A 26,774-nucleotide genomic window follows, 5' to 3' on the forward strand; every position below is an offset into this window, starting at 1 on the left:
CCGCTGTAGCGACGGTAGAGTATGCTTTGTGAAGGCATACATAATTACACAGATACCCTCTGCCATTTGTTTGTTTCAACTGCGTCTGTGCGAGGACGTTCTACATAAACTGAATTTGTTCGATATATATACCTGACGCAGCGAAGCCGGAATTCAATTATGGCGGATTCTATTGATGCGGACAAGGTACTTCCTATGCGCATACCCATATATTATTAACCGCAAGGCTCGACATTCGCAACATGGCCATTTTCTTTGAATTCATCGCTGACTGCTACCGCTCCAAGATCCGCAACAAACGGCTGGCCAAGCTTGGATCCCAAGCTTCAAGTACAACTCAATCCAGCTCCCAGTCGCCGTCTGGTGACAACGATTCGGAAGCCATAACCTCCTCTCCTGTCCGAGAACCTACATCCCAGAGACCGCAGATCAATATTTCAAGCAACCAAGCTCCGTCATACCCGCCAACATCATCACAGTCAGATATGCGGCAACCTAACGAAGAGGCACCTCGAATACGAATCGGAGCTCAGCCGTCACAAAGCAAGGCGAAGTCTCCCGATGTGTCCGGTACCACCACGCCTCGAGTGCCCCCACGATCTAGTGAAACGGTTGAAGATTTTGAGGACAAGACGTTGAGAGCTGTCTTTCGAGTTACGCTGGATGAAAGTCGACGTGTTGATGTTCAAGGGCAGAAACTTAGTTATCTCGTTGGGCTCGTGCAAGAACTTCAGGAGCAGGGCCAGGCACTCCGTATGAATATTGACGTTTTAGATCAGGCGCTTCTCGAAGCTGCATCTAACACCGACAATGGCAAACCCATGGAATACTTGCTTCCATGTTGGAAGAGGGTAACAAGGCTGTATAAAGGATTCCGAAAGCAGAACGCGGATGACCGCAAGTATGTCATAGTTTCGGAGGCAAGACGACTGTGCATGAGTTACTGTATATTTGCGGCGACAATTCCGGAGATGTTTGGGTATGTGCCATCCAGAAATATTCCGATAAGCTCGCAACTGACTAGTGAAATTTGCTAGCCTTGGGACCCCTCCATCTTCTACGCTCAAACCTCATCTCCTTCGAGATCCAGAGGATGACTTGGGGCTATGTCACGACTTTATTACAGAAGCCGTTAAGAGATCGAATGAAGATGAAACGATTCTTCCTGCTTTCGTTGGAGCTGTTGAAGAAATGAGCCATGACCTTTCTAGCTTAACTTTGAACATGGATTACAAACCCTATGTGATGGTATGTTGAATAATATACTCTGCCATCTAATTTTTTTGCTCAGTATTATGATAGGCACTGCGAAACCTTGTCCGGTTTCCTCCATTGGCTGTCGCCATCACTGAGTCAGAGCTGTTGAACACTTCTGTCAATGCTGAGCAATTCGAAACTGCGACACTTCTTGGACCCTGGTTTCGCCTCTCTCCTTTGCAACGTGATGTGCCACTCAATTACTTTTCAAGCCCCAAAACTCGGGACCATGGATTTATAGTCAACTCACAAAGAGCCGTGCGCATGATGCAACAATTACTTAGTTCAGATCTGTTGGATATCATCAACCAGCTTATCCGAGCTTCGAAATCCGCAAGGGAACGAGTCCTTGACTGGTTTGCGGCATCCGTTAACCTCAACCACAAGAGAAGAGCACTTCAAGTTGATCACAAGACAGTCTCTTCGGATGGCTTTATGTTTAACATCACGACATGCCTCGACCAACTCTGTGAGCCCTTTATGGATGCTGCGTTCACAAAGGTGCCTAATTTCCCCCCTGCCGCTGTTAGTGGTTAGAATACATGTTTTGCTGACTTTGTTAGATTGATCGCATTGATATCGGCTATCTAAAACGGAATCCTCGAGTCAATATGAGAGATGAAACCAAGATTAATGCTGACCAGCACGCTTCGGATGCATTTTATGACCAAGTCGAGGAAGGAACATCAAATTTCATTACTGAAATATTTTTCTTGACTGTCGCTGCTCACCACTATGGTAGCGAATCGTTAACGGCAAAGTTAGAGCAACTGGAGAAAGACCTTCGCCATATGGAAACCCAAATTGATAAGTTGGAACTTGAGAGACATAAGTGGAAGTCTAATCCAATTCAGCTCAGAATGTTTGAAGACGCGTTGAAAAAGTACAAAGACAAATTTGATCTTGGACTTTCGTTCAAGTACACCTTACAAGGCATCTTACTAGACGATATATGGCAGGCCCGGTCTATGCAAGTTATGCGATACGTCATTGTTTGGCTCTTGAGAATTGCATCAGGTCGTAATTTCCCGACGGAGGCTCTGAAACTACCGCTTCCTGAAAAGCAACCAGAGAATTTCAAATGTCTCCCCGAGTACTTCGTGGATGATGTTGTCAGCAGCTTCAAATTCATCATGTGGAGTATGCCTCATGTGGTAACCTCCACGCAAGGTGATGAGTTGATCATGCTGTGCATCACATTTCTGCAGAGTTCGGAGTATATCAAAAACCCGTATCTCAAAGCTGGATTGGTTACGATACTCTACAGAGGGACCTGGCGACGGCGTAATGGTTCCAGGGGCGTTCTTGTTGACCTCCTCAATTCCTTACCTTTCGCCACAGAGCATCTACTTCACGCGTTGATGAAATTTTACATAGAAGCGGAGTTTACAGGTACACATACGCAATTTTTTGACAAGTTTAATATTCGATACGAGATCTTCCAGATTATCCAATGTATCTGGCCGAATCCTGTCTACCGAGACAAGCTTCATAATGAAGCCAACTGGAACCTTGACTTCTTCGTTCGCTTTGTTAACCTCCTTTTGAACGATGTTACGTTTGTGCTCGATGAATCCTTTACGGCTTTCTTGACGATTCATGATCTGCAAGTTGAGCTTAGGCGCGAAGGATCTAATATGGAGCAAAATGTTCGCCAACAAAAGGAAGAACAACTCGCTGCGGCACAAGGCCGAGCGAAATCTTATATGCAGCTTACAAATGAAACGGTGGCAATGCTTAAACTCTTCACGGAGGCATTGGCTGATTCATTTACAATGCCCGAGATCGTACAGCGCCTTGCTGACATGTTGGATTACAATTTAGACGCTATGGTTGGCCCCAAGAGCGCAAACCTCCGGGTTGACAACTTGGCAGAGTATGGCTTCAAACCGAGGTCGCTTCTAAGTGAGATTGTCGATGTGTACCTGAATCTTATGGACAAAGAAAACTTTGTTGTGGCTGTTGCCCGTGATGGCCGATCCTATAAGCCGTCGAACTTTGAAAAAGCAGCTGAAATTCTCCGTAAATGGGCACTGAAACCGCAGGAGGACCTCTCCAAGTGGGAACAGCTGCAGACCAAATTCAGGGTTGCCAAGGAAGCCGATGAGCAAGCTGAAGAGGATCTTGGAGATATTCCTGACGAATTCCTAGGTTTGTTCAACGTTAGCCATTTCTCTCTGCTGCCACAGTTAGCTGACGTATATCCTTTCAAAAACAGATCCCTTGGTGTATACTCTCATGGAAGATCCTGTTATTCTTCCTAGCTCTAAGGTTTCCATTGATCGTTCTACCATTCGATCCCATCTTCTCAGTGACCCAAATGATCCATTCAATCGGGCCCCATTGAGCATCGAGGACGTTATTCCTGGTGAGTCTTTACTATTTATCGAATCCTCACCCAAATATTCTCGCCCATACTCTTAATACCAGGACTGACATCTTCCCTCTTTTTTTTCCTTGCCAATCTTAGATACGGAGACGAAAGCCAAAATAGAAGCTTTTAAAGCCGAGAGAAAGGCTGCAAAGTTGGCAGCAATGACTGCCTCTGCTCTAGAAACCATGGATACGACTGATGGCTAATCGCAAGGACCAACAGCAATGTTGAGTAGCCCTCAGCCAGTCTTCTTTTGACTGTTTTGTTTGTTGATTTATTTTTTATAAACTCACTCCTAAACATCCACTACTTTTTTATATGGTGCTTCTAGCACTCTTTTTATGCACAAGTCCTCAATGATATGACCATACGATTAGATATGCGTGCCACATGTAATTTCCGCAGTATTTCGTTTTCGTCTCTTTTCTTGCCGTTTGTTTTGAAAGCACTCTGAGGGGCAGTCGTCCAACTGGATATTTTTGTTCCAATTGCAATGTTGAACAGGCATATAATGCGATGATGTTTTGCTTTTGCTTGCCAATTAGGTCTGGCTCAGAAGCGTTCAATTCAATCTTTTATCCTTAGCCTGAGCGGATTACATCCGTATTTGGCCCATGAATGAAATGAAATAAATTTACAAATTTTATGGTGTGTTTTTTTTTATGTGCGGCGGCTTGTCTCGAACTCAAGTTAGCAGCTGGGCTACAAACGAGTGGGTCGATTTATATAGCATGTATGTTAAATTCCTCGTCCAGATGTATTACTGCGCCGGATAAGTTGTTGGTAAATCAAAGAAAACAGTGAGTGGATTTTCGGTTCGTCTCCCGTATTTATCAACGACGCGAACATCGCTCGTAACTCAGCATCTAAAGTCTCTCCTCTTGGCGCGCCGGGGTAGTGTTGACCTATCCTGAACCGTGTGATATCATCGAAACCTACGAGAATCTTTTCCTCCCACAGCGGCAACAACAGCAGCAGCAGCAGCAGATAATAACCACCTCGATCCAAGCCATGGACACTCTTATAAATTGGGGTAACTCCCTCCCACCGCTCCAAGAGTTCGTCCCTCCGGCATCTCCAGAAGCCTACATCGCTCTCCTCACAATTTTCCAATATTTCCCCCTGGTAAGTAGTATTGGTAACTGCTATGGACTCAAAACGCTCCTAGCACATCAAATCAAAAAGAAATGCTGAATCCGCCTTCTAAAGGTCACCTTCATCCAACTAGCAACCCCTTTCTACCCGCAAGGAAAAACCTCACTCCCTTCCTCTCGCCTAAACTTCCCTGGCCGCTACGCATGGGTCTGTATGGAGAGCGTCGGTGCTCTCAATATTATGTATACCCTATATACAGGCACCTCCAAGTTTCCCGAAGGCCAGTTGCCGATCTGGCATAAGACCGTCGCGTGTCTCTATGTCCTCCATTATCTAAACCGGGCCGTTATAACACCGCTCTTCCTCGCGCCCAGCATGTCACCAATTCACCTGATCATTATCTTTTCGGCTATGGGATTCAATTACCTTAACTCGAGCTGTATAGCGGGCTGGTTGTTAGGTTATGGGACACCAATCCTGGGATCAACAGCGCCCCAACCACAGCAAACACACCTCTCGCGGTCCTCAAGCTTCTCTGCTAAATATTTCCCAGCGGAATACATTCCTTATATCGGACTCTGTCTGTTCCTAATAGGAATTTATGGCAACATCAAGGCAGAGGGGACTTTATTCCGCCTACGTAGGGAGGAAGTTGATAATAATAAGAATAACAACAAACTCACAGCCGCCCAGAACTCAAAAAACAAGTACGACAAGGTCTACGTCCTCCCACCTCCCACCGGCTGGTTCCGCGCAATCCTCTTCCCTCACTACGTCTTTGAATGGCTTGAATGGCTCGGTTTTCTCATGATAGGATTCTCCATCACACCAGCTCTATCCGCCTCCGCCTCTTCTTCCTTGGAAACTACTGATGTCTCCCCCCTCGTCCTCGCCCCTTACTACGTCCCTCTCGCGAACCTCCTGCTGCATAAATGGGGACTACCATTTCCACTCCCGGCAATTACATTTCTTGTGAATGTAGTATCGACAACGGCCGTGCGCGCGAGTTGGGGCCGGAAGTGGTATGTGGACCGCTTTGGAGCGGAGCGAGTGGGGATGCGCGGAGCGTTTGTGCCTTATTTTAAGTGGTTGTGATTTTTGCTCCATTTTTTGCAGAGTACATATAGGACGGGAAAAGTAATTTGGGGTTTTTGTCTTGTATTCATGTTACATGTAGAGAATTTTTTGTCGATCAATGGATCGAGAGATAATTTTTCTTTTTTTAATATTATTTTCTCCATTTTTGTTTTACAATATTTATAGCTGATACCGTGTAGAATCAACCGTGTGGGTGAAATAGCTCCTATAACTTGTTGAATTTTACTTTGTAGAACGGGTGGGATTCGAACACCTTTTTCTATCCCAAAGAATCGATTTCCTGGGATTCAGAGCCCGGAATCATCTAATGGTTGACTTATAATTATTTAATCCTTATGGGGCGATAAGGCGATAATGTAGTTTCTCTCGATTGACAGTAAACTCCATAGAACATGAGCTCGTAAAATGCGGAACGGACAGAGTTCAGGGGTAATAACACAGGATGGATTTTCAATTTATGTAGAAGATGTAAGGCTGCTTCTGTTATTTATCGGATAAGAATGTACCCCAAGAGTTCATTCCATTTCATAACATCCCTTTTGATCGTAAATCCCACCTTTTAAGATGTCGTTGAAAAGAGAAAATGAAAGTAGCAGAAAGGAGGAACGAAGAAAGACACAGCGAGGGACGGGGAAGAAACATGTTCGCTAAACCAAAATCAATCGAGGGAGAAGGAAAAAAAAAGTAAAAATTAGAAGGGCTGATAAATTAGAAGACAATTCCAAAGATTACATACAAAACAAAGAGAGAAAGAAAGATAGGCAAGGAAAAAGAAAACGCCGATGTTGAGATCGTGGGTATGATTTTTTAACTTTTCTAACTATCCTAATGCATGCATGTTAAAACATTCCTCATTGTTTTTTCCTTTTTAGTAAAATAAGTCGTCTCTATAACTCATGATCATTAATCACCATCATATTCTAGTCGCACGTGTTGAGCGTAATTGCGACATTGAAACCCGCCTAGTTGTTGCATTTATTTAGCATACTTTTGGCGGAAGAACTTGGCGGCATTCACCATGTTGGTGAGAGCTGCCTTAGTCTCAGTCCACTGTCTTGTCTTCAAACCACAATCAGGGTCGATCCAGAGTTGATCTGGTCGAAGATAGTGAAGCATCTCTTCAATGCGAGACTTGATTTCCTGCTCGCTTGGGACACGAGGGGAGTGGATATCATATACACCAGGGCCAATATGCCGTGGGTAAGCCTCGTCGACGAAGACTTTGAGAAGCTTGGCATCACTCTTGCTATTCTCGATACTGAGAACATCAGCATCAAGGGCTGCAATGGCATGGAAAAAGTCTTGGAACTCGGAATAGCAGAAGTGGGAGTGAATCTGAGTGCTGTCTTCTACTCCGGATGTGGCAAGGCGGAAAGCCTTGACAGCCCAGTCGAGGTAGGCTTCACGCTCCTTTCCGGATCGGAGTGGAAGGCCCTCGCGAAGAGCTGGTTCATCAACCTGGATAACAAAGATGCCAGCAGCTTCCAAGTCAACGACCTCGTCACGGAGAGCAAGGGCGAGCTGCTGAGCTTGCACAGACTGATGAACGTCATCACGAGGGAAAGACCACCGCAGACAAGTGATCGGACCAGTGAGCATTCCCTTCATGGGCTTCTTGGAGATGGAAGCAGCGTATTTGGACTCCTTGACTGTCATAGGCGCAGGACGCGAGATATCCCCAACAATGATAGGAGGGCGGACGCAACGAGAACCGTAGCTCTGGACCCAAGCATGGGTGGTAAATACATATCCAGTCAACCTCTCACCGAAGTATTGGACCATATCATTACGTTCTGGCTCTCCGTGGACAAAGACATCCAGATCAAGTTCCTCCTGAATCTTGACAACGTCCTGGATTTCTTGTTCAATAAACTTCTCGTAATCCGCAGCCGTAATTTCACCCTTGGTGAACTTGTTCCGCTGGATCCGAATATCTTTCGTCTGAGGGAAAGATCCGATAGTCGTAGTTGGGAACATTGGCAAATTAAGCTTTGTCTGTTGTTGGCTAATTCTGGTTGGGAAGGGGGACTTGCGGTTGTGCATTTCAGGAGTGACAGCAGCTTGTCTCTCCTTGACTTTGGGATCATTAGTCCGCTTGGATGAAGCACGTGCTTGGACGGATTTGGCATTAGCCTCAAGCTCCTCCCGCACAGCAGCGGGGCCTTCAGTGACAGCCTTGGCAATTATAACAACCTCGGTGGCTTTCTCAACAGCGAAGCTGAACCAATCCCGAACCTCTGGGTCAAGGTTCTTTTCACTTTCGAGGGTGTGAGGGGTGTGTAGAAGAGAACTCGAAGTGGCAACAACAACTCTGTCCTTGCCGAGCTTTTGGATTGCAGTCTCAACGATCTCAATTGCTCGCTTGAAGTTGGTCTTCCAAATGTTACGTCCATCAACAACACCAGCAGAGAGAGTTTGCTTGGGTCCAAGGGCATTGATAACGGTGTCGAGTTGCTCTGGGTTGCGGACTAAGTCGACATGGATACCATGGAGGCTTTGGAGGGATGGGAGGACGTCAATGTTGTGGACGATGTCACCAAAATAGGTTGCAAGAACCAACCGAGGTGCCTTGTCACCAAGCGAGCCTAGCTTCTCGTAAGTTGGTTTGAAAGCAGCCTTGGTCTTCTCTGGCAAATCAAATACCAAGACAGGTTCATCGATCTGAACATCCTCGGCTCCAGCAGCCTTAAGCTGGGCCAAAAGGTCAATGTAGAGAGGGACGAGCTTATCGACAACGGAGATGGGGTCGATGGTCTGGTCACGATCGGCCTTGGCGAGAGCAAGGAAGGAAACGGGACCCAGAAGGACTGGGCGAGTGGTAATACCAGCATCCTTAGCTTCCTTGAATTCAACAACCGGCTTAGGGTTGCTTGACAAAGTGAAGGTTTGAGAGTCCTGGAGGGTAGGCTTAACATAATGGTAGTTTGAGTCGAACCATTTTACCATTTCCTGGAATGAATTGTGTTAGTAACCTGGAATCGTACGATCCTAGCGGAGTAGAATCTTACCAAGCTAGGGACGTCGACAGCAGGTTCGCCATCCTTGGCAGGCCTTTGCAAGCCTCGACCCATGGCAAAGTATTCGTCAACGGGATGGAGGCCATACTTGGAATATCTCTCAGGAATTACCTGTTGAGGGCTTTTGTTAGCGGATGACAAGGATCTCAAGGCCAAGGAAACCGAGCAAGTAAACTAAACGTACACCAAAAAGTTGGATATGGTCAAGGACTTGGTCGTAGAGAGCAAAGTCATTGCTGGGAATAAGATCAACACCGGCTTTCTTCTGGATTTGCCAGTGCTCGAGACGGAGTCTCTTGCCCTCGTCGAGCAGCTCGTCGCGAGAGAGTTTGCCTCCCCAGTATGCTTCGGTGGCCTTTTTCAGGTCTCGGAGACGTCCCATACGGGGGAAGCCGAGAACAGATCTGAGTTTCTTGATTAGTACTTACGCAGATAAAATCAGTCAATTGAGGGATCTAATGTATACTAACGATTGAACCATTTTCACGAGTTTTCTCTAGCAATTGTTTCCGAAAAGGATCAAGGTGGGGTTGTGAGAGGGAAATAGGGTGTTGTCTGTAGCACCCTGAAACACAGTAGACGCACAGCAGGGCAATCCCAGAGTAGGGCGATGGGGGAAGAGAGAGAAAAGAAAGTATCAATTTGGTGAAGGTGAGGATGGAGGTGGGGATGGAGGGGAAGAAAAACAAAATTGGAAAAAAAGTTCACGGACCCGAAGGAGGGGTGCTTCCGCTTAGTCAAACTTAACTAACTGTGTATAACGACATCTGATTGGCTAAATGGCGCACATCACACCACCGATTATCTCACGTGATAAGCGGGACGTGCAGATTAGTGGTCATGTGATATAATATGCCCTATCCCAGGTCAACCTCAGCATACACGGGAAACAAGGTTGGCTACTGAAGATATATCCAGACTGGCTATATCCCATATCTGAATCTTTGGAGTTGAGCACATGATGGCAATTATGCTGAAGAGCCCTAGCTTCCTCGACAATAACTAACAACGAGCAGAACTCCCATCCCCATTAATTCTTGCTGACCTCTGTGCCTAGGTACTACTACTATACTATTATCTGAGATATAGAAAGTGCCATTGAAGGCCAACACCAGAACCAAAAATGACAAGATCGATGCTACCTTTCTCGCTTCCGGTTTTATTTTTAATGTTTGCGACAAGTTGCTTATTTTGGAAAAAGAAACGGCCTTCCATGTTGTTGTTGTTATTATTATTTGAGGATTCCTGGGGCTCTCCTTCCCTGCTGTGTTCCGTGTAAACAGTTATATGGCTCTCATGCTGACTTGAATCTCTGTCTTTTGACTGACCGAATTGTTGTTCCATACGAGAATTTCGTATCAGACTGGCGACTTTGGAGTCCTCGTTATTTTCAGAGTGAGACAGGCCTTCAGAGTTCCTTCCCCTGATTCGACGTCGATTGCTCTAGAAAACTCGAAGGGGCGAAGTTTTCTGCAGTATCTATTATAAGCCACTCACAATGGTTTTCAGTCCATGCCCTCGAGGTCAGCGATCCAAAGGGTCGGCGAATAATGCAGAAGACGTTATGCTCCCTATTGATCTAGCCCACCAAGATCGTCCAACTCGACCAAGTTCCGCTGCCGTGGGTAATCTCAGCGAGGAAAGACTCGCCTTTGAGGAGATTTTCCGTCCATCAACACGTCGGACGGGCAATCCAGAGACGGAAATTACGCCTGGATCTCATCAGTTTCCAAAGACCGCAGCCAATCGAACGATACATATTCGCCCCAAGGCCAGTCGGATTAGCTTAATCCAGCTGTCTCATAAGATACGAAGAAGGCTTTCTAGGGAATCGCAATTGTCGAAGAAGTCCTCCAAGATATTTAAGGGACGCGGAGTTACACTCCAGGGTGGTGATCAAAATGTAAATCCGGCTGTCGGTGTGGATATCACGACGAATAATGATGCTGAGTATGACAGTGATGCACGTTGTATTTTAACTCCTCAAATTACAGAGCGTATCGCAGGTGGTATAATTGGTTTCATCAGCAAACCGGACACTCAAAGCCCCGAGCGTCCCTTAGACATCAACCATGATATGTTTCCCACAGGACTTGACGGAACCTCGTCCGCAATCTGGGATGAAGCATCTAACCCTGAAAAAGAGGTAACCACCGGCAATTTAGAGTCTTTACCAGAAAATAACGGAGGACTTTTCAACTTCGACACATCCGAGGACGGTTTCAAGCCACATGTCGAAGCTGAATCCCAGAGATCCACACCCACATCCACTGCTGGTTCATACTTCCCAGAAAATTCTATGAAGCCTGCAGGCGCTAAATATCTCGATAGAGTCCCACGCTTTGAATCATCTTTGTCTAGATTCTCATGGGAGTCGGATGTGGCTCGCACGAATGGTCTTAGTCCGCCATCGGATTTCCAGCTAGAGTTATCCCCGCCGAAAGCTGGCCATGTCGCTGCGGCGTCTGGTGGAAAGGCAGCAGTTAGCGGCGGATACTTTGATCTATTCAACGGCAAACAGCTAAGCTCGGAAAAGACTCCAAATGCTACTAGCCAAGACTCCTTTGCTTGTCCACGCAATAACAAATATCGGACTGAAAGCAGATTCATCGAGAATTTCGTTGATATACATTCCAGTAGCGCTAGCGATTCAGCCATTCAGAGCTCCAATGGCATCCAAAAATACACGAACATGAGAAGCATCAGCGATGGATGGCTGTCTGATGGGAAGCGTCGTGGTTACGGCTATCGTTTTGTGATGGAAGATAATGGAAAACCCCCAAACTCAGAAACAAGCGATATAATGCAGCTAATTTATCAAGAATCCACACCTGAGACCGATCTACGTGACCTAGTCGAGTTTACGGGCAGAGAAAAAAGTTTAAAATGCTTTTCACAAGCTTCCGGTGAATCAATTGTCACCAGGAATCAGGCACAAGGGCCGGTCGAGTCGCACTGCAACGAAGATCTGAACGTTGTCAGTTGCGGGGAACTCGCGGTGTCAGAGAGGAACCTCTTTGATAGTGATATTAGCAAAGAACCCTTCTCGTCGTGGGCCAGGTTCCCAAGCCGTTCTAAGATTTCGAGAAACGGATCTGCTGGGCGTTCCGATAACGTTGCTGCTTGTGACTTTGCATCCATAGATACGCCCAAGGACAGCCAAGACACAAACTCGCCCCCATTACCAAGAATCTCAAACGACAAATCCGATTCATTGCCTTCTATTAAAAAGGGTATGGGGTTGTTCAACTGGGTTAGATTACATCGTTCCGATTCCGTTGATCGCCGACGATATCGGGCAGGCCATAGGAGGGAAACCTCCAGGAGCGACGACTTGAAGGATCCGGATCTTGAAATTATTCCCGGAGGACCAACCGGTCAACTTATTCTTGAGCAAATTGGAGATATCAGAAGCGAAATTAAGCGGCATAATCAGCAGCTGAAAGCTCGGGGATCAAACGAGAGGGTAAGTGAACAGCGGACTCCATGGAGCAGGATGCTCGACCCTGCTCCTCTGGGATCGCGTCTACCATGCCGATTGGGTTTCTCTACTTTCGGTGGGAGCGGCATGAATGCTCCCACAGATCCATGTTCTGCAGATGTCTGGTCACGTTTGTATGAAGATTGTATCGGGTTGTTCTCTGGCGACGACGATGTTACATTTAATCATGGGACGGAAGAAGGACTTGAGAAGGTCCTGATTGATAGTGAGGGGCATCGTCGGGTATCCAGAAGCATGGATCTCCGCGATTCAACTGTGGACTTCAAAGAAGAGCAACTTTTGAACGAAGTGGGCTCGAAGGATGGTCTGTTGAAACTTGTTGAGCAGACGTGGGGAACAGAGTAGTATCATTAACTTGTTCTACACGGGGCCTGTGACCCATTTCCCGTTGCGCAAAGCTACATAGTTTCGCAACCAACCTTTTTGAGGTATTTGTTTGTATAGCAGCACCCTTATAAGGATGCACTCTTGGAGTGTGTGCCACTATTTTTACCCTCTCCTATATAACACCTTTCAGCATTGATATAACGTACAACCGGTTGATGGATAGTGTTGTAGAGCACGTTAATTAGTTGAATATTTTTGGTGTATTCAGTTCCGCTTCATCCTCCCAGCAGAGAAGTATTGACAGTCCAATCCGGTCCCATTGGATAGAACAAAGAATTTCCTATTATCCTCCTCGGAAATAACCAGTCTAGTAATTCACAATTCAATACAAGATAGTAAAGCAAAACTATTGTCAGTAGGTGAAACTCTTAATTCTAATTCTGTTGTCCATCAATCGGTCTGGCGTAAAAGACCCAAACGGATAAAGTACGAACTGTTCATTAATCGAGCAAAATTAGATCATTTACAACTTATAAGCGAATAGAGTATAAAATTAAAGAAGAATAAAAGGCCATAATTAGTAACAACCTAAATTCAGCTATCCCAATCCATCAAATTCCGTAAAACACCGAGCGAACCCAAATAAACAAATAATAACTCTCATCATGCTACTTCCTCTGCCTCTTCATGCTCTTGTCGCTGACCGCACTTAAGACACTGGCGCTTCGTTTGTGCGACCCTTCAGAGCCAGCTATCCCCGCTCCTTTTCCCTCAGACCCAGCCGTTTTCGGTCCTTCGTCCGCTTCGGCTACAGCAAGGCCAGCTTCATCGTGTCCTTTTGTCACCGGTGCGTCTGCACCATTGGTAACAGAGACTGCAGCAGGAATGTTCTTATCTTCCCCCACGTCACTTCTCTCCCCTGCCCCTTTCTTTTCAATTTCGCCCTCCTTATCATCACCCTCATTTCCCTGTCCTGATTCCTCGGCGCCTTCGCCCGTCTGACTAGCCTCCGCCTCCAGTCGCTCCTTCTCCTTCCTTTCTCGTTCCTGCCTCGCAGCCTCCAGCACACGAATCTCGCCCTCAACCTTCTCCATAAACTTGCGCACGTCAAGCAAGAGATTGACGGAATGTATCAGCTTTTCAAATTCCTTGCACACCTTCTCTGTTGGCATGACGAGTCGGGGTGGGATAGAAAGCTCAGTAAGCGCAGCAGCGAGTTTCTGAGATTGGATGTTGGATTTGGCCTGTGTGAGCTTATGTGCCTTGTCATTGCGGAACTGAACGCCTGAGGTAAGGCGATCGTGGCGTGTGACGCCATATTTGGCTTCTTCGGCCGGAGTGAGGGTTTTGATGGCTGGCTGCTGAGCTGCTGTGTTGGCTGCTTTCTTGGTAGTTGTCGGCGTTGGCGCCGGAGCAGCAGGCGTCTGAGGTCGACTTTCCCGAGCGCTCTGTGGGGGGTTTTGTTGTGAGCTTGGTAGGCTGGCTGGGCTAGATGTGCCGGTTTCAAGCCCCATAAGTGAGCGCCGTTTCTTGGTTTTATCGGCATGGAGGAGGGATTGGAGAAGTTGTGATAGGCCTTGGCTAGACTGGTACATCGTAGTATTGCTCGTACTGATGGGAGCCTCGAGTCTGGCGTAAAGCTCTCTGCGCTCTTCTATAAAATTTTTCTCGTTGGCCACAATCCTTTTGAGTTCCTCGAGTAGCAAAGTCTCTTCATTAACTTCGTCCTTTGATCGGTTCAATTGTAAAATCGCCAAATCCTTGCGAACCTTTTCTTGTTCGGGATCATATTTCATCATCTTCTCATGGAGGTTGAATTCTGTTTCAGACATCTCAGAAGGTGGATGCTCAAGTGCCAACATGTTCGCAGCAACCGTGTAGTAACGCGATTTCATCTCTTCCATTGTTCGACGTCGAGTTGTTGTAACAAGAGCGGTAGAATCACTGTTTGTAAGTGGCGGGTTTGGAGGGTATTCGTATCTGTCAGCAATGACGACCCATCGCAAATCATATTCCTCGACGAGATCCATAAGATAGTCTGTTTCTTCACGACTCCACGTATGGCTTTTCAGGTAGCGATTGTATTGGTCATCGGTATACCGCTTGGGGACCTGGGCTTTCACGTTGTATTTCGCAAATGCATAGACATTTTCCGGTTTCTGTTCCGGAGCCTCAGTTTCCATTTTATCTTCCCCATCAGCCACTGCCGTTTCAATAATGGGAGCTTGTTTTCTTTGCCAGTGTCGGAGTACAAGCCCATCAGATCGAGCGGAATTTTCAAACGGGGCCATCACCCTATACAACATACGCACGTCAGTCGCGGATTACTCAAATATCCAAGGCCACAAGATGCCTTACCATGGCGTTACTTTCAGCTTGCTCACCCATTTCCGCCGTCCCTTGTATTTATTCTCGTTCAGAGCGATAGGAGGGGCACGTTCGCCTAAAAGAGCAAAGAGCTCCCGGGTAATACCTTCTATGGATACACATTAGCAGCGCATTGCAAAGTCGGGCTTAAAATCCACTTACCTGGTCGTTTTTCGACGACTTTCTGTTTCTTATGAGGTCTAGGTGGGCCGCCGTCTGCGGGAAGATCCAGCATGTCACGGACATCTGCGGCAGCCATGGCGGCGATTTGGAAGAAGGGGTCACAAGAAGGGGTAATTTAGAAGCTCTAAAAGTCGCTGACGTACATATGGTCTAATAGAAAGAGAAGCAACGATCGAAGGGCGATGGTTATTGATGATAGTTTGCAACAATGATGGAATTGTACAGTGATTGAATGGCGATTGGAGACTCGGAGGACATGTTTGCAGTGTTTGCATCGCCCTTGACATCCTGGAGTGGACACTTCAACCTTCCGTCAAGCAGCAAGAGCCCCTTTAGCCTTTCAAGCCAACGCACGCACAAAGCTCAGGAGACTCTTCTCAATTTCCGCTGCGGGTTTGGCTTGACTCTCCATCATGGCCTCCTCGCGCTCGCAGTCCTGGCTGCCGTCCTTTTTCGCAATTGTCACGATTCTCACTCTATCAACTCCGGCCCACTCCCTCTACTTCTATGTCCAGCCACGGCAGCAAAAATGCTTCTTCGAAGATATGCCGCAAGGAACTTTAGTTGTTGGTGCGTATTTTGTTTTAATCCTATGGCAACTTCATTATATCGCGTCAGATACGATGATGGTCGGGGCTGGATTCTGTGTACTAACCATACTCGTCAACAGGTAACTACAAAGCTGAAGTATTCAAGAACGATGTCAACGCCTACACCACGGACCCTGGCCTCACGCTTACAATCACAGTCGACGAAACATTTGACAACGATCACCGTGTTGTATTCCAACGCGGAAGTGATACTGGACGGTTCACATTCTCCGCTGCAGATGCAGGTCAACACAAACTCTGTTTCACCCCAGATCCTGGTGCCACTCAAGGATGGCTCTCAGCTTCCCCGGCCATAAAATTGACTCTCGACATGGTCATTGGAGAAACTAGCAAAATCGAAAGCGAAGATAAATCCAAGATGGAGGACATGGCTCACAGAGTCAAGAATCTTAATAGCAGACTACAAGATATCCGCCGAGAGCAGGTTTTCCAGCGGGTAAGTGATCCATGATATTATTCGCGTAAAACAATAATATATACTTACTTGGATCTCATCGCAGGAACGGGAAGCATTATTTCGCAACCAATCCGAAGCAACCAATGCCCGTGTCGTCCGCTGGACTTTAATCCAGCTAGGCCTCTTGTCATTAACTTGCGCTTGGCAACTTTCCCATCTTCGATCCTTCTTCATTAAGCAGAAACTTACATAATCTGAAGAGTTTTATTTTTACACAATGCCGTTATGCCTGTGGGCGTGTTAAAATGCGTTTGGTAGAAAGGCTTCATCTATTTATAAATTTTTTTTCTTTTGATTTTGTTTTTGCACCCCCACCCCATCAAAAAGTGAAAGACTCCTACGGGCGTAGAAGGAGTGGTTTGTTGGGATACTTGTACGGTTTCTAATTGGTGAAATGAGGCATGTGTCCTTCAGCGCTTCCACTGTTATTTTTGTGAATTGAAATGTATATGGATCATATCATGACCTTATTCATGAGTACGTCAACCCATCCCATGATATAAGGCAAAATCAGCATGAACTCTTCTTCTGTTCTTATATTATTGTTTCTTTATTTCCCGTTATCTACATGATTTTACTCGGATGCTCAAGTCAAAATAATCAATTTTATCGCCTTTTCAGTATCAAACTTTGGGTTATTTCCGACCATGTAAATATACCATGCACTTTCCTCGGGACGCGATTATGTACTGCACAGCTATTTATACACAAATACAAAGAGAATGTCCATTTTAATTAAGTACTCATCATTGTTTTTAATGGTAACTAACTAACTAAAACTAACTCGCTTATTAACTGGGGCATAGTTAACTACCAGTTCAACTTGATCCCCTGAACTAGGAAAACCTTATCTCAGTGGATGATTTATCCCATTGATAAAATTTCATGGAAACAAAAAAGAACCTTCACACACTCTCATCTGTGAGCAGGGCCAGAGAGAAATCTCTGCCTAGCGATCAAACAAATTTGCATTTTAACCTCAGTGATGATGCTGTTGAGGAAGAAAGAAAAATGAAGCGGAGTAAAGGCAGCTAACAAGTTCAAACACTGAAATTGAAATGGCCAAGCCATGGAGGGTTAAAACCACTTGAGATGATAGTGAACAAAAACACGTCTCGAATGTTTTTCCTTATAGGGAAATTCTTAGAACCCAGAGACAAAGAAAAAGAAAAAAGAAAGAGAAAAAGAAAAAGAAAAAGAAAAAGAAAAGAAAAACAGTCAAATAAGTATAAAAAGGAACAAGGATAAACAATGTAACAAGAAAAGAGAAAATAATTCAGCCCAGCACAGTCGAGTCCTCACCTAGCCCGAAACAATTCCGTGGCTGTATCAGAAAATACAATCGAAGAAGACAAACTTATCTGTTCCATCTTAGAATGGCTGGCCTTCAATCCAGCCATAACGACGGGTCCTCCCCATGCGATAGGGGGATTTGCGAGTTGATGGCAACAATTCCTCCGCAGACGTAGGTCCAGCCGTGCGCCAGGATATCTGCGAGAGCTCACGAAACGGGAACCACTCTTCAGCATAGACAGACGAGGTGTCAGAGACAGGGTAAGGGTCATCTTCAGCTGCATATTCTTCGCAAGGGGTGGTGGGAGGAGGGTTTTCTCCATTTCCCATTTCTTCAGCATCATCGGTGTTGTTAGTGGCCGTCACGAAGGAAGTCTCGGCTACAGAAACAACTTCTGGCCCTCCGGAAGGCTCTACAGCTTCAACAACGCTTGCAGCATCATTGGTACTAAATGGTGTGCTGTGCTGCTTCTCATCGTTCACAGGATTCATGCGCAGGGGGTGAACTTGCGGCTCATCCATGGCATTGCCATCCAGTTCTGGCTCCACCTCAATCTCACGTTCATCATCGGTACATACGGACAAATCCTGAATGCAACGACTGTAGTCCCTTGACGCCTGGGGTGCGTAAGAGTGTCTACGTCTAGTGATAGTGCTGGTTGCCGTTGGACGTTGGGAAAAAATAGCGCCTGTTAAGCTCGCAACTTTTGGCAGCTGCAGGTTGTCTTGCTCTGCAGCACGTCGTTCCGCCGGTGGAACGCCTTGAAAATCAGATGTTAGCTTACCCTTATGCAGCAGAAGATTACATCTGGTTTCCAATGACTAGATTTCTACCTGCTTACCATTTCCATGATGTCTCTCACGGCGGCCAAAAAATGGCCAACTGAAAAATGCAAATGTGATGCGACGACGGGTTTTGGCATTGTTCTGGGAGCTATTGGGCAATTCATCAGCTGTTCAATACACAAATGAAAGTTAGCTTTTTGATATCAACTCTGCATGAATAGTTGTTGGGATGGGAGAGTATCTTGGTTTCTATGTTGGTAATATTACCTTTGTCCCCTGCTTTGTTCCCTTCAGTGTGAGAAGTTTGTGCCTTGTCGTCGTTGTTCTTAGGCGGAGACGATTCCATCACCTCCCCCCTTTTGTATTGTGTGAGAAAGGTTGCTAGAAGACAACAAGAGTGCGGTTCAGCAGACTGATATGTAATGACTGATATCTCAGAGCTTTGTTGTTGAATGGATACCTTTGGAGATGACAGCAAAGTTCTTAGAGAGAAAGGGGTGAGAAGGTGAGGTGCAAACAGAAGTGAGGTGTTTGTGTGCTCCTCAGCAGACCTGACATAGACACTTTCACAATGGCCATAACTGGTTGTGCAGTTGCTAACTGACTGGCAGCAGCATCAGACAAGCAACCACAGCAATATACATCCTCCATTACATTGTGTTCTGACATGGCCTCATCAGAGGCAGTTCATACAATTCCAAGTCTCGGTAAGCAGATATTCTCGCTGGAAGCATAAGAGTTAAGATCAGGGGACATCCAACTACCCCTTTTGTCACCCTCTAATACTCCTTTCTCCTAAGCATGGCCCCTTACAGCCTAACGTGCGGGTTACGCAAGTCTAGCAATTTAAAAGAAACGAAGCCTATTCGGAGCTCATCCTTAGAAGTGTAGCGGGCAGCCCCTAGGTCCGCATTTCCAATCTTACGCCCCATGTGCCAGATACAGCAGAGGAACGTCGAGGTGCGTGCTCCGCCATCTGGGAAACCTCATACAATCAAAAATAAAGAGAGAAACCATGGAAACATGCGACAACCACCGAAGACATGGCTTCATAGCCACTACCGATACCCAGACGCACAGAAGCAGCGCTTGGATGATCAAATGAAACATGGAATAGGGCATGAGATTGTCAAAACGCCAATCTCTTTGAAAGGGAAATAAAGAGAACAAGGGATCTCCTATTTTGCGTACGGGATACCCATCCCAAAGAGCGTAGTCGCCTAGACGCAGAACTGGACAAGAGTTTAGCAGCAAGTAAAACCAAAGGGAGGAAAGTTATGTATTCTGTCAGTTAACTGATGTTCGACACGGCGGCGCGTTCAAAAACCAATTCTTGTGACAGGCCGAGGTTAAAATCAAGTTGTGAAACGCCAACTCAACCTGCCGCAGCTTCCACGCTCAGTTTCCCCTTAACGCTACTAGGATCACGACCACTTCCTGAGATGCTTGCCATGAATCAGTGGGAAAGCGCGTGTTCCTCCTTAGCCCAAACAATGGATAATACTTGCCATGTTGTCAGCAACCCTACGGCTTAGCATCTAAATTGTGTCTTCGCGATTCGCAAGATTCTGCGCTTAACCATGCCATACTCCCTCAAGGGAAGAAATGTCCTCATTACCGGGGGACCAAGGTTCGATATCTTTTAATTTTTGGTTCACCCCGCTCTAAAGTGTTAGTTTGTGATATGAAATCAAAACCAGGAAGAATAATACAGGAAGAAAAAGAAAGAAAGAAATGAAACAGGTGGATTTTGGTGATTTTAAAAGCATAAACAGACTTTTGAACCACTAAGTATAGCATGACTTACTCTGTGTTCAAGGCTGCAGGTAAGCAAATCTAGATTTTCCAATCTTATCCGCCTGCATTCTAACCATCTCAACATAGGGTTGCATCTGATGAAAGCACTCGCTTCATCTCAGGGATCCAAGGTCCGAACTAACGCGGTCCTCCCAGGGCTTCTCCTCACGGAATGGGTGAGCGCGACCAGGACGGGTAATTCGATTTTGAAAGTTTGTATTAATGACGCGGAAATAGGGCGAAAGATTCTCCAAGGAGACAGTCCAGGCATATACAGATAAGGCTGTTCTCAAGCATGTTGTAGCAACAAACAACCATTCATAGTTATTGACGGGAGCTAACCACAACTCAAAGCCTGAGATTGAGGATTGCGCCGATGTATTCATCACGGTTGCCAAAAACATGTCCACGACTGGGCAACAGATTCAAGTTGGTTAGCTCAACAACATATTCCAAACCCTCGGTCTATTCGAGTCATTGACTGTGGCTTAGATTCCGGGTATTTTATTCGGTAATATCTCCTTGCTTCTGAGGAATCAATAGATCTGTGGTTCATATCCTGCACTAAAAACTCCAAGAAGGGAAAGAAATCAAGTGAGAGAAGACATGGATATAACCTGCTGAACAGCAGTATTTATTATGGACAAAGAGTCGTGTAATAATCTGAAAAACCTATCTTACCGTACGTTAGGCCCGTCCTACGTAACCTCGTAGGAATATAACCATGCATATTAAATTGAAATAAATGACCCAATTATGCGCCTACATTGGGCCCCTAAACAAGACCTGTATTATTCAAGACCCGCCAAGGATTAATGGATAATGAGACAGACGGAGGCTCTATATTCAACATATTTGCCTTCTTGGCGGCTCGATAAGCCGGTGCCGAGTGTTGGCCTTGCACTTTAATTTCGTCTATCCGCAAAGTCTTGCGGTCGCACGTTGTCACGTATAGCGGCTGGTCTAGCTCATTGGCCGAAGTCTGAGCATCTGACAATGTGAATACCACGCCAGGGTCTATTTTGACGGAATCGAGAACACGTGGAATAGACTCGTCAAGTGCCATCTTAGTGAAGATAACTCTCTTTGTCTGCTCATTGCTTCCAGAAATTGAAGAGCCAGTCCCGATGACGACATTGTTCCACAACGGACCGAGCACCCGTTGCCGTCGGAATATCTCTTGCGCGGTCCAGGAACGCCAATTGATATGACGATCTTCCGGTTGGATCTTCCCAGCATGCCGCAAAGCACCCTCGTTATCTGGCTTGCGCCATCCCGCACTTTTCAACGGGGGAACAAAAATGCGGTTTCGAATACCTGATACCAGCATCTGGGCGCTTTTGTCCGACACTAAATCTAACAACCGCGGCACGTCGCACGTATCCGGATCGGGTATGCTAAAGCCTGGAGGAGGGGTTTGATCAAGAATTACCCCGTGGTCAAAGTCCCTTGTATCAAGTGTTTGTAGAGTTACTCCTGTTCTCGTTTCTCCTGCTAACAACGTGTGGTGCAAGGGCGCTGGCCCCCGGAAACTGACATATCTTAATTAGACTATCTTCTCAGCCAATTCGAGAAAATAAGGCTTACTCTGGGAGCAGTGAAGGGTGGACATTAAGACCGCCATATTTTGCGGCGTTTAGGATTCGAGGAGGTACAAAAAGACCGAACGATACAGCAATGATGAGGTTTATGGGATCCCCTTGCGGTTTCGGAGGCTGTCCGAGAAAGGTAGTTAGGGAAGCGGAATATTCTAGATTTGTGATAAGGAATCCTCACCTTCCAACCAGTGAATGTATCTATTTCGTGGATAGGGAGAGACAGTTGCGTTGCCGCAGCCTTAATTGGGACTTATTATTTGACAAGTTAGATCAATCCAACACTCCTATATTATGTGCACAGGAACATATGAACACCTTCGCGGATAGTTTTCAGCCCCCGTCCAACCCTCTTCCCAGGTCTGCAGACAACATCAATCGAGGCGATCGTTTCCGGACTGTTCGCGCGTTCCCTGCACAGGGCTTTCAACGAAGCAATGCTGAAGCTATCTGACCCGCAGAAGAGGATCCTCAAAGGGTCGCATGACTTGGTGGAGGCATATCGAACTCGAAGATAGGCTGTACGAACCGGTAACGGCCGACGCAAAATAAACAGCCCCGATGTCACCATATAGCTCATCGGATCATGAGAGAAGTTGGCCTGCCTGAAAACTGAGAATGTTTTAATTTGGAAACGAGCTCATTATTTATATCACGTGATGATAGATTGACACCAAATCTCCTTATCGCTGCCCAAGAAGCAACCTCAACCTACAGCATTCGAACATCTCCTTTAATTCAAGAGTGGGCGTATACGGTTGGGCCATACAACCATGGTATTAGAGGGCGTTTGATTAAAAGGCCAATGCCTGCAAAGCAGCCAAGTTCAGTTGTCCCCGCACAACTATCTTTCCTTACGATATACAACCCGTCCCTTGGATCTACGGAGGAGACTCTCAGAGATCAAATCGTCTTCTACTATTCAACAAAGGAAAATGAAGGGCCATCAATAAGGACACAACGGAGGAGTACGCGGGGAGCCGTTAGCGATGATACTGAAGTCGATAACAATGAGAAGTTGCGCCAGATAGGTCTCGCGCAGGGTATGGTGAGCTTCGGGAAGTAGGTATCGCCTCCGCATATCGCCCGTGTAGATATCAGTGGCAACGACTGAACTTGCTATAGGAACTTCTCCAATGGTGAAGCGGTAGACACAGTTGAGACGGAAAAGTCTCGGATCGTGTTGCATGAGCTGGAATCCGGTTGGTGGATACTAGCTGTAGGGCATTCTTCCCACGTTCGTATTGTTCATGTCTAATACATTTGTAGTCTATCAACTATACTCGTATATTCCCAGAGTCACCCGCCTCACCGCAACCACGGCCAGAGAATGCGCCGGCACCTCGAGTTGAATATTCTTCCCGCGAAGTTGCCCCTTCACATCTTATCCTTCAGCAACTTCTTAGAGCGCATTCCATATTCCTCCTCCATCACGCGCCCTCCCTCGGCATTCTCTACACACGTCTGCAGAGGCCAGCATTTTGCAGTGCACTAGAGCAGTTTTGGACAAAATTTATATGGAATTGGGATCCTCTTTTGAATGGAAACCCAGCAGTTGAGATCTTCAATGGTATCAAACTTGCGGCGACTGGGGAACTAGGGATTGGTGTTGGAGAAGAGGAATGGGGGAGTGGAGAACGCGAAGTTCTGGAAGATTTTGTTTCGAGAACAGATGGCCTGGTTGATCTGGTAGTATCTCGTTTTGGAGATACGTCTCCCAATCACCAGTATGATAATTCCACCGCCCAGCACCCAGCAAATATTGGACTAGTTGGGGAAAGTCACCAGTGGATAGGGTGTAACGCCATTCCGCATTCATTTGATGGTGTGGTATTCTCGGGAGTCGGGGCTATTTCCAGGCAGTCTCTTACTCGAGTCTCCCACTGGATGGAGTGGATATACAGGTATGGGGAAGACTCATTCGGGGTCAGACATGATCCCAGATCCATCCGAAGACGAAAACGACGAAAAGTCCCCGAGGGCAGAGCCTCAAGTGGTGAAACCAAGACCCTTTCAAAGTCACCGAGCCATACTCCAAAACGCAGTTTGTCTCCTGGAATCCCTCCTCCTTTGGTGGTAGGATCTACACCCAAACCTGCCGCTGAAATCTCGAAATCTGGAGAAAATAACTCACGAGATGGCATAAAACGTTCTACAGAAGAGCCCGCTGATCCGTCCGGATTTGGTACGGAAAAGTTTATGAAATTACTCACTCTAGGATACGGAACATCTTGGGTTGATTCTTCGAACTTTTCCCTGTCCCACCCTCGAGTAAATTTTTTGAAATTCGGTGGCAGCCCACAGCAAGCCCCATCAGAGACTGACTCTTTGTCCATGACTAGCTCCACTGAACAAGAAAGCACATCGCTTCCACGGCTGCACAATAACGGGAGGTTTATAATAGGGCTTCGTGATGACCCAGAGATTGAGGAGAGCGATGAAGAAGCGGATCCACAAGGCCCCGGACCAGGACATACGCCAGCGAAAGGGGCTCAAAGAGAGAGAACCGTCTTACGGATACTAACTCTAATGATGCGGGAGCGCACGAAAAATGAGGATTTTGATGGTACGTTCCAATTTGGTGCAAGGATGCTTAGTCACAAAAAGATTGACCTTTTAAAATATCCATAGATACGACATCCATCGATAAATATAAGGATCTACAAGTCGTAGTATATCTGGTAAGAATCCTTACACTGTAACTTATCCCACATCAAGGGAAACTAACCAGGAAACCCAGAACCAACCATTCATGTTCACATTCCTCTTTGAACCTCAAACGCCTTCGTTACTATCCCCAACGTTTTACAGAAGTATCCATCACCAAATCGGGCCTCTTCAAAAGCCTCTGTTATTATCAACCTCAATAGACAAGATCCCCCAACGAAGTCCACTCTGGACTCAGTATCGAAACTCAAAGGATAGTCCCAGTGAACAGTCTCCTCTCTATGACATTATTTATGACCCTACAACGCGTTTTATTCACACATCCCTCCCAAACATTCCGGAGCCAGGAATGCCCGTGCAAACAATAAAACTATCATCCGCCGGTTCCTCTGAACCAACATGGACCCGCCAGGATACTCTCAACGTCCATACGCAAATCATAAATACATATATCGAAACCCGAAGTCGCGCGTCTGAGATCGAACGGACGTGCAGGACAAGCCGGGGCTGGTGGGTATTGTGGATGCGGTTAAGGGACTCCAGTGTGGGCTCGCATGGTGCCATACAAGGAGAAGAGGAAGAAGGAAAACAACAGCAGTCACATACTCCATCAGCCCATCACCGGAGCCGCGAACAGCCTCCCAAGGAAGCGTTCCTCGTCCGGAAAGCCAGCGACCACACTACATCAGGCCACACTCGTTATTCCAGCAGAGGAGGGTTCTTCCGCGACAATATCGGTGCATCAGGCACTTCGCAGTCCAGTGCAGGGGATGGCCGAGGAAGCTGGACTGGTCCCGCGAAACTCGCCGAAGGTGTGGGACTAGATGCCCGAAGGTATATCGAGGCCCTGTTGAATTTGAACCGGTAGAGAATGGAAAGACGAAAGAGAGAGCATATTCGAGCCCAATGCTGGATTAGTGTTTGCATCGCGAAAAAAGGGACAGAAACTGCTGAGAGTATCTGTCTGGGGTTTCTGGCAAGGAACGTGGGCAGCCGAGACGCCAAGCTGTGCAACATGACAACCTAGTTAGATCATCGTGATGGGAAAGAAACGTCCCAGTGCTATTATTATCTTGCCTTGGCAATATAGCTACCCCCATTAGGAATCTTTACAACCCTTCCCGTCATCTCCCAGCTAACCCCCAGTAAACAAAACAATATTAAACGACGCATTTGGTGAGCGAAAGCGAGTTATGCTGCGCAAGCACACCTAAAAGAGCACTTCCATACCCCTTTTTTTCAGTAACATTTAAACCACCCCCCATCTACTATCTGCCATTCATCAGTCGGATGGTCCGGAACCCATGATCCTCCACAAATGCGACGAGGTGCACACTACACTTACGCTGTACATACAGGAAGTTGTACGTACGCCCTGCAACCCTTCGGTTAGCTCCCGTAGGGCGGTGTAGGGAGCACACTACCTCCGAGCTAGCTTCTTACATACGTAATCCGCCTATTGACGACCCAAGGTGCAGCGTATGGGAGGGACTAGTGCTCTCGAGAGCTCAAAATCCCAATCCTCGACAGAGCTGACGACATCCAGACTTGGAGAATCGTGTTCAGCGACATCAGTGATTTCAGGGGGCCGTCCGTACGCTATGTCTCATAGGTGTCTTTTGTAGGTCAGGCCGACCCTAAGAGTTCTGTCTCATCTAGTAACCGAATGCTGTGAGAGTGTCTCCGTACTTCTCGACACTCAAAAACAACTACTAACTTAAAGGATCACGAGGCGGCTTTTCTTTCAACTCCCTAGCGTAGCTGTATGACTGTCTTATAATTACATCGTAACTACATTATCCAGGTGCTTGTCGGGAAAGACAAGAAGAAGAAGACGACAACGATGGCTTCATTTCTTTTTCTCGTGCCTGTCAACAAAATTCTCTGTTCGAAATGATAGTTTAACTAACTAGTTGTCCCCTTGATTTACTAAGGGGATACTGAAATGTTAGGCGGAATCATAATAAGTCCAAATCAACCAACCAAACAACCATTCAAAATATAATAACCATTCAAAATATAATATATATATATATAAACTTCGAGAAAATATCCTTCACTAGATAGAATCTTCTACCTCGTCTCGGTATTTGGATGGATTCGATAATCCAGGAGAAGAGACAATAACCGTCAGTTACAGCTTCAGGCATACAAGGGGAAAAGAAAACACCATCGTAAATATGATCCATCAATCGATCACCCTTCGTCAACTACTCCCTTCCCATCTACCCATATATATATATCCTTACCTATATGGATTGCATGCACTACAATAAACCAACGAGCGCGCATGATGTATACGAGAAAACAGGCCTATTCATTCTGTTCTCTACCCAACCACTTCTCCT

General features: G+C 46.3%; 10 protein-coding genes across 10 annotated transcripts; 6 read left to right on the top strand and 4 right to left on the bottom strand.

Annotated features, from left to right (window-relative positions):
- Nucleotides 1-242: 242 nt before the first annotated feature.
- HCBG_02369 (ubiquitin conjugation factor E4) lies at nt 243-3,837 on the top strand (the record flags this gene model as incomplete). Its single annotated transcript, XM_045429418.1, has 6 exons — nt 243-979; nt 1,038-1,248; nt 1,303-1,758; nt 1,821-3,408; nt 3,476-3,625; nt 3,728-3,837. 6 exons carry the CDS (start codon nt 243-245, stop codon nt 3,835-3,837), a joined length of 3,252 nt encoding a protein of 1,083 aa, XP_045289313.1.
- Nucleotides 3,838-4,642: 805 nt separating this feature from the next.
- On the top strand, nt 4,643-6,020 carry HCBG_02370 (uncharacterized protein; the record flags this gene model as incomplete). Its single annotated transcript, XM_045429419.1, has 2 exons — nt 4,643-4,756; nt 4,841-6,020. The coding sequence occupies 2 exons, from the start codon at nt 4,643-4,645 to the stop codon at nt 5,819-5,821; spliced, it is 1,095 nt and encodes a 364-aa protein (XP_045289314.1).
- A 261-nt stretch (nt 6,021-6,281) lies between these two features.
- On the bottom strand, nt 6,282-9,322 carry HCBG_02371 (cobalamin-independent methionine synthase MetH/D; the record flags this gene model as incomplete). Its single annotated transcript, XM_045429420.1, has 4 exons — nt 6,282-8,773; nt 8,833-8,952; nt 9,026-9,245; nt 9,312-9,322. The coding sequence occupies 4 exons, from the start codon at nt 9,320-9,322 to the stop codon at nt 6,800-6,802; spliced, it is 2,325 nt and encodes a 774-aa protein (XP_045289315.1).
- A 1,017-nt stretch (nt 9,323-10,339) lies between these two features.
- HCBG_02372 (uncharacterized protein) lies at nt 10,340-12,688 on the top strand (the record flags this gene model as incomplete). Its single annotated transcript, XM_045429421.1, has 1 exon — nt 10,340-12,688. One exon carries the CDS (start codon nt 10,340-10,342, stop codon nt 12,686-12,688), a length of 2,349 nt encoding a protein of 782 aa, XP_045289316.1.
- A 514-nt stretch (nt 12,689-13,202) lies between these two features.
- On the bottom strand, nt 13,203-15,296 carry HCBG_02373 (DNA methyltransferase 1-associated protein DMAP1; the record flags this gene model as incomplete). Its single annotated transcript, XM_045429422.1, has 3 exons — nt 13,203-14,965; nt 15,029-15,146; nt 15,200-15,296. The coding sequence occupies 3 exons, from the start codon at nt 15,294-15,296 to the stop codon at nt 13,339-13,341; spliced, it is 1,842 nt and encodes a 613-aa protein (XP_045289317.1).
- A 275-nt stretch (nt 15,297-15,571) lies between these two features.
- On the top strand, nt 15,572-16,896 carry HCBG_02374 (ERP1 protein; the record flags this gene model as incomplete). The annotated part of the gene is made up of 3 exons (XM_045429423.1): nt 15,572-15,790; nt 15,891-16,267; nt 16,332-16,896. 3 exons carry the CDS (start codon nt 15,634-15,636, stop codon nt 16,479-16,481), a joined length of 684 nt encoding a protein of 227 aa, XP_045289318.1.
- A 763-nt stretch (nt 16,897-17,659) lies between these two features.
- HCBG_02375 (uncharacterized protein) lies at nt 17,660-19,820 on the bottom strand (the record flags this gene model as incomplete). Its single annotated transcript, XM_045429424.1, has 5 exons — nt 17,660-18,342; nt 18,424-18,534; nt 18,635-18,723; nt 19,181-19,343; nt 19,748-19,820. 5 exons carry the CDS (start codon nt 19,818-19,820, stop codon nt 17,660-17,662), a joined length of 1,119 nt encoding a protein of 372 aa, XP_045289319.1.
- A 345-nt stretch (nt 19,821-20,165) lies between these two features.
- Nucleotides 20,166-20,488, top strand: HCBG_02376 (uncharacterized protein; the record flags this gene model as incomplete). The annotated part of the gene is made up of 3 exons (XM_045429425.1): nt 20,166-20,193; nt 20,252-20,340; nt 20,402-20,488. The coding sequence occupies 3 exons, from the start codon at nt 20,166-20,168 to the stop codon at nt 20,486-20,488; spliced, it is 204 nt and encodes a 67-aa protein (XP_045289320.1).
- Nucleotides 20,489-20,803: 315 nt separating this feature from the next.
- HCBG_02377 (mitochondrial formyl-methionyl-tRNA transformylase) lies at nt 20,804-22,358 on the bottom strand (the record flags this gene model as incomplete). The annotated part of the gene is made up of 4 exons (XM_045429426.1): nt 20,804-21,696; nt 21,752-21,879; nt 21,941-22,011; nt 22,078-22,358. The coding sequence occupies 4 exons, from the start codon at nt 22,337-22,339 to the stop codon at nt 20,940-20,942; spliced, it is 1,218 nt and encodes a 405-aa protein (XP_045289321.1).
- Nucleotides 22,359-22,564: 206 nt separating this feature from the next.
- On the top strand, nt 22,565-25,294 carry HCBG_02378 (uncharacterized protein; the record flags this gene model as incomplete). The annotated part of the gene is made up of 5 exons (XM_045429427.1): nt 22,565-22,821; nt 22,885-22,961; nt 23,057-24,325; nt 24,391-24,440; nt 24,500-25,294. The coding sequence occupies 5 exons, from the start codon at nt 22,565-22,567 to the stop codon at nt 25,292-25,294; spliced, it is 2,448 nt and encodes an 815-aa protein (XP_045289322.1).
- Nucleotides 25,295-26,774: the final 1,480 nt, after the last annotated feature.

The sequence above is a fragment of the Histoplasma capsulatum genome (assembly GCF_000150115.1).
Source record: "Histoplasma capsulatum G186AR genomic scaffold supercont2.3, whole genome shotgun sequence".
Taxonomy (NCBI): domain Eukaryota; kingdom Fungi; phylum Ascomycota; class Eurotiomycetes; order Onygenales; family Ajellomycetaceae; genus Histoplasma; species Histoplasma capsulatum.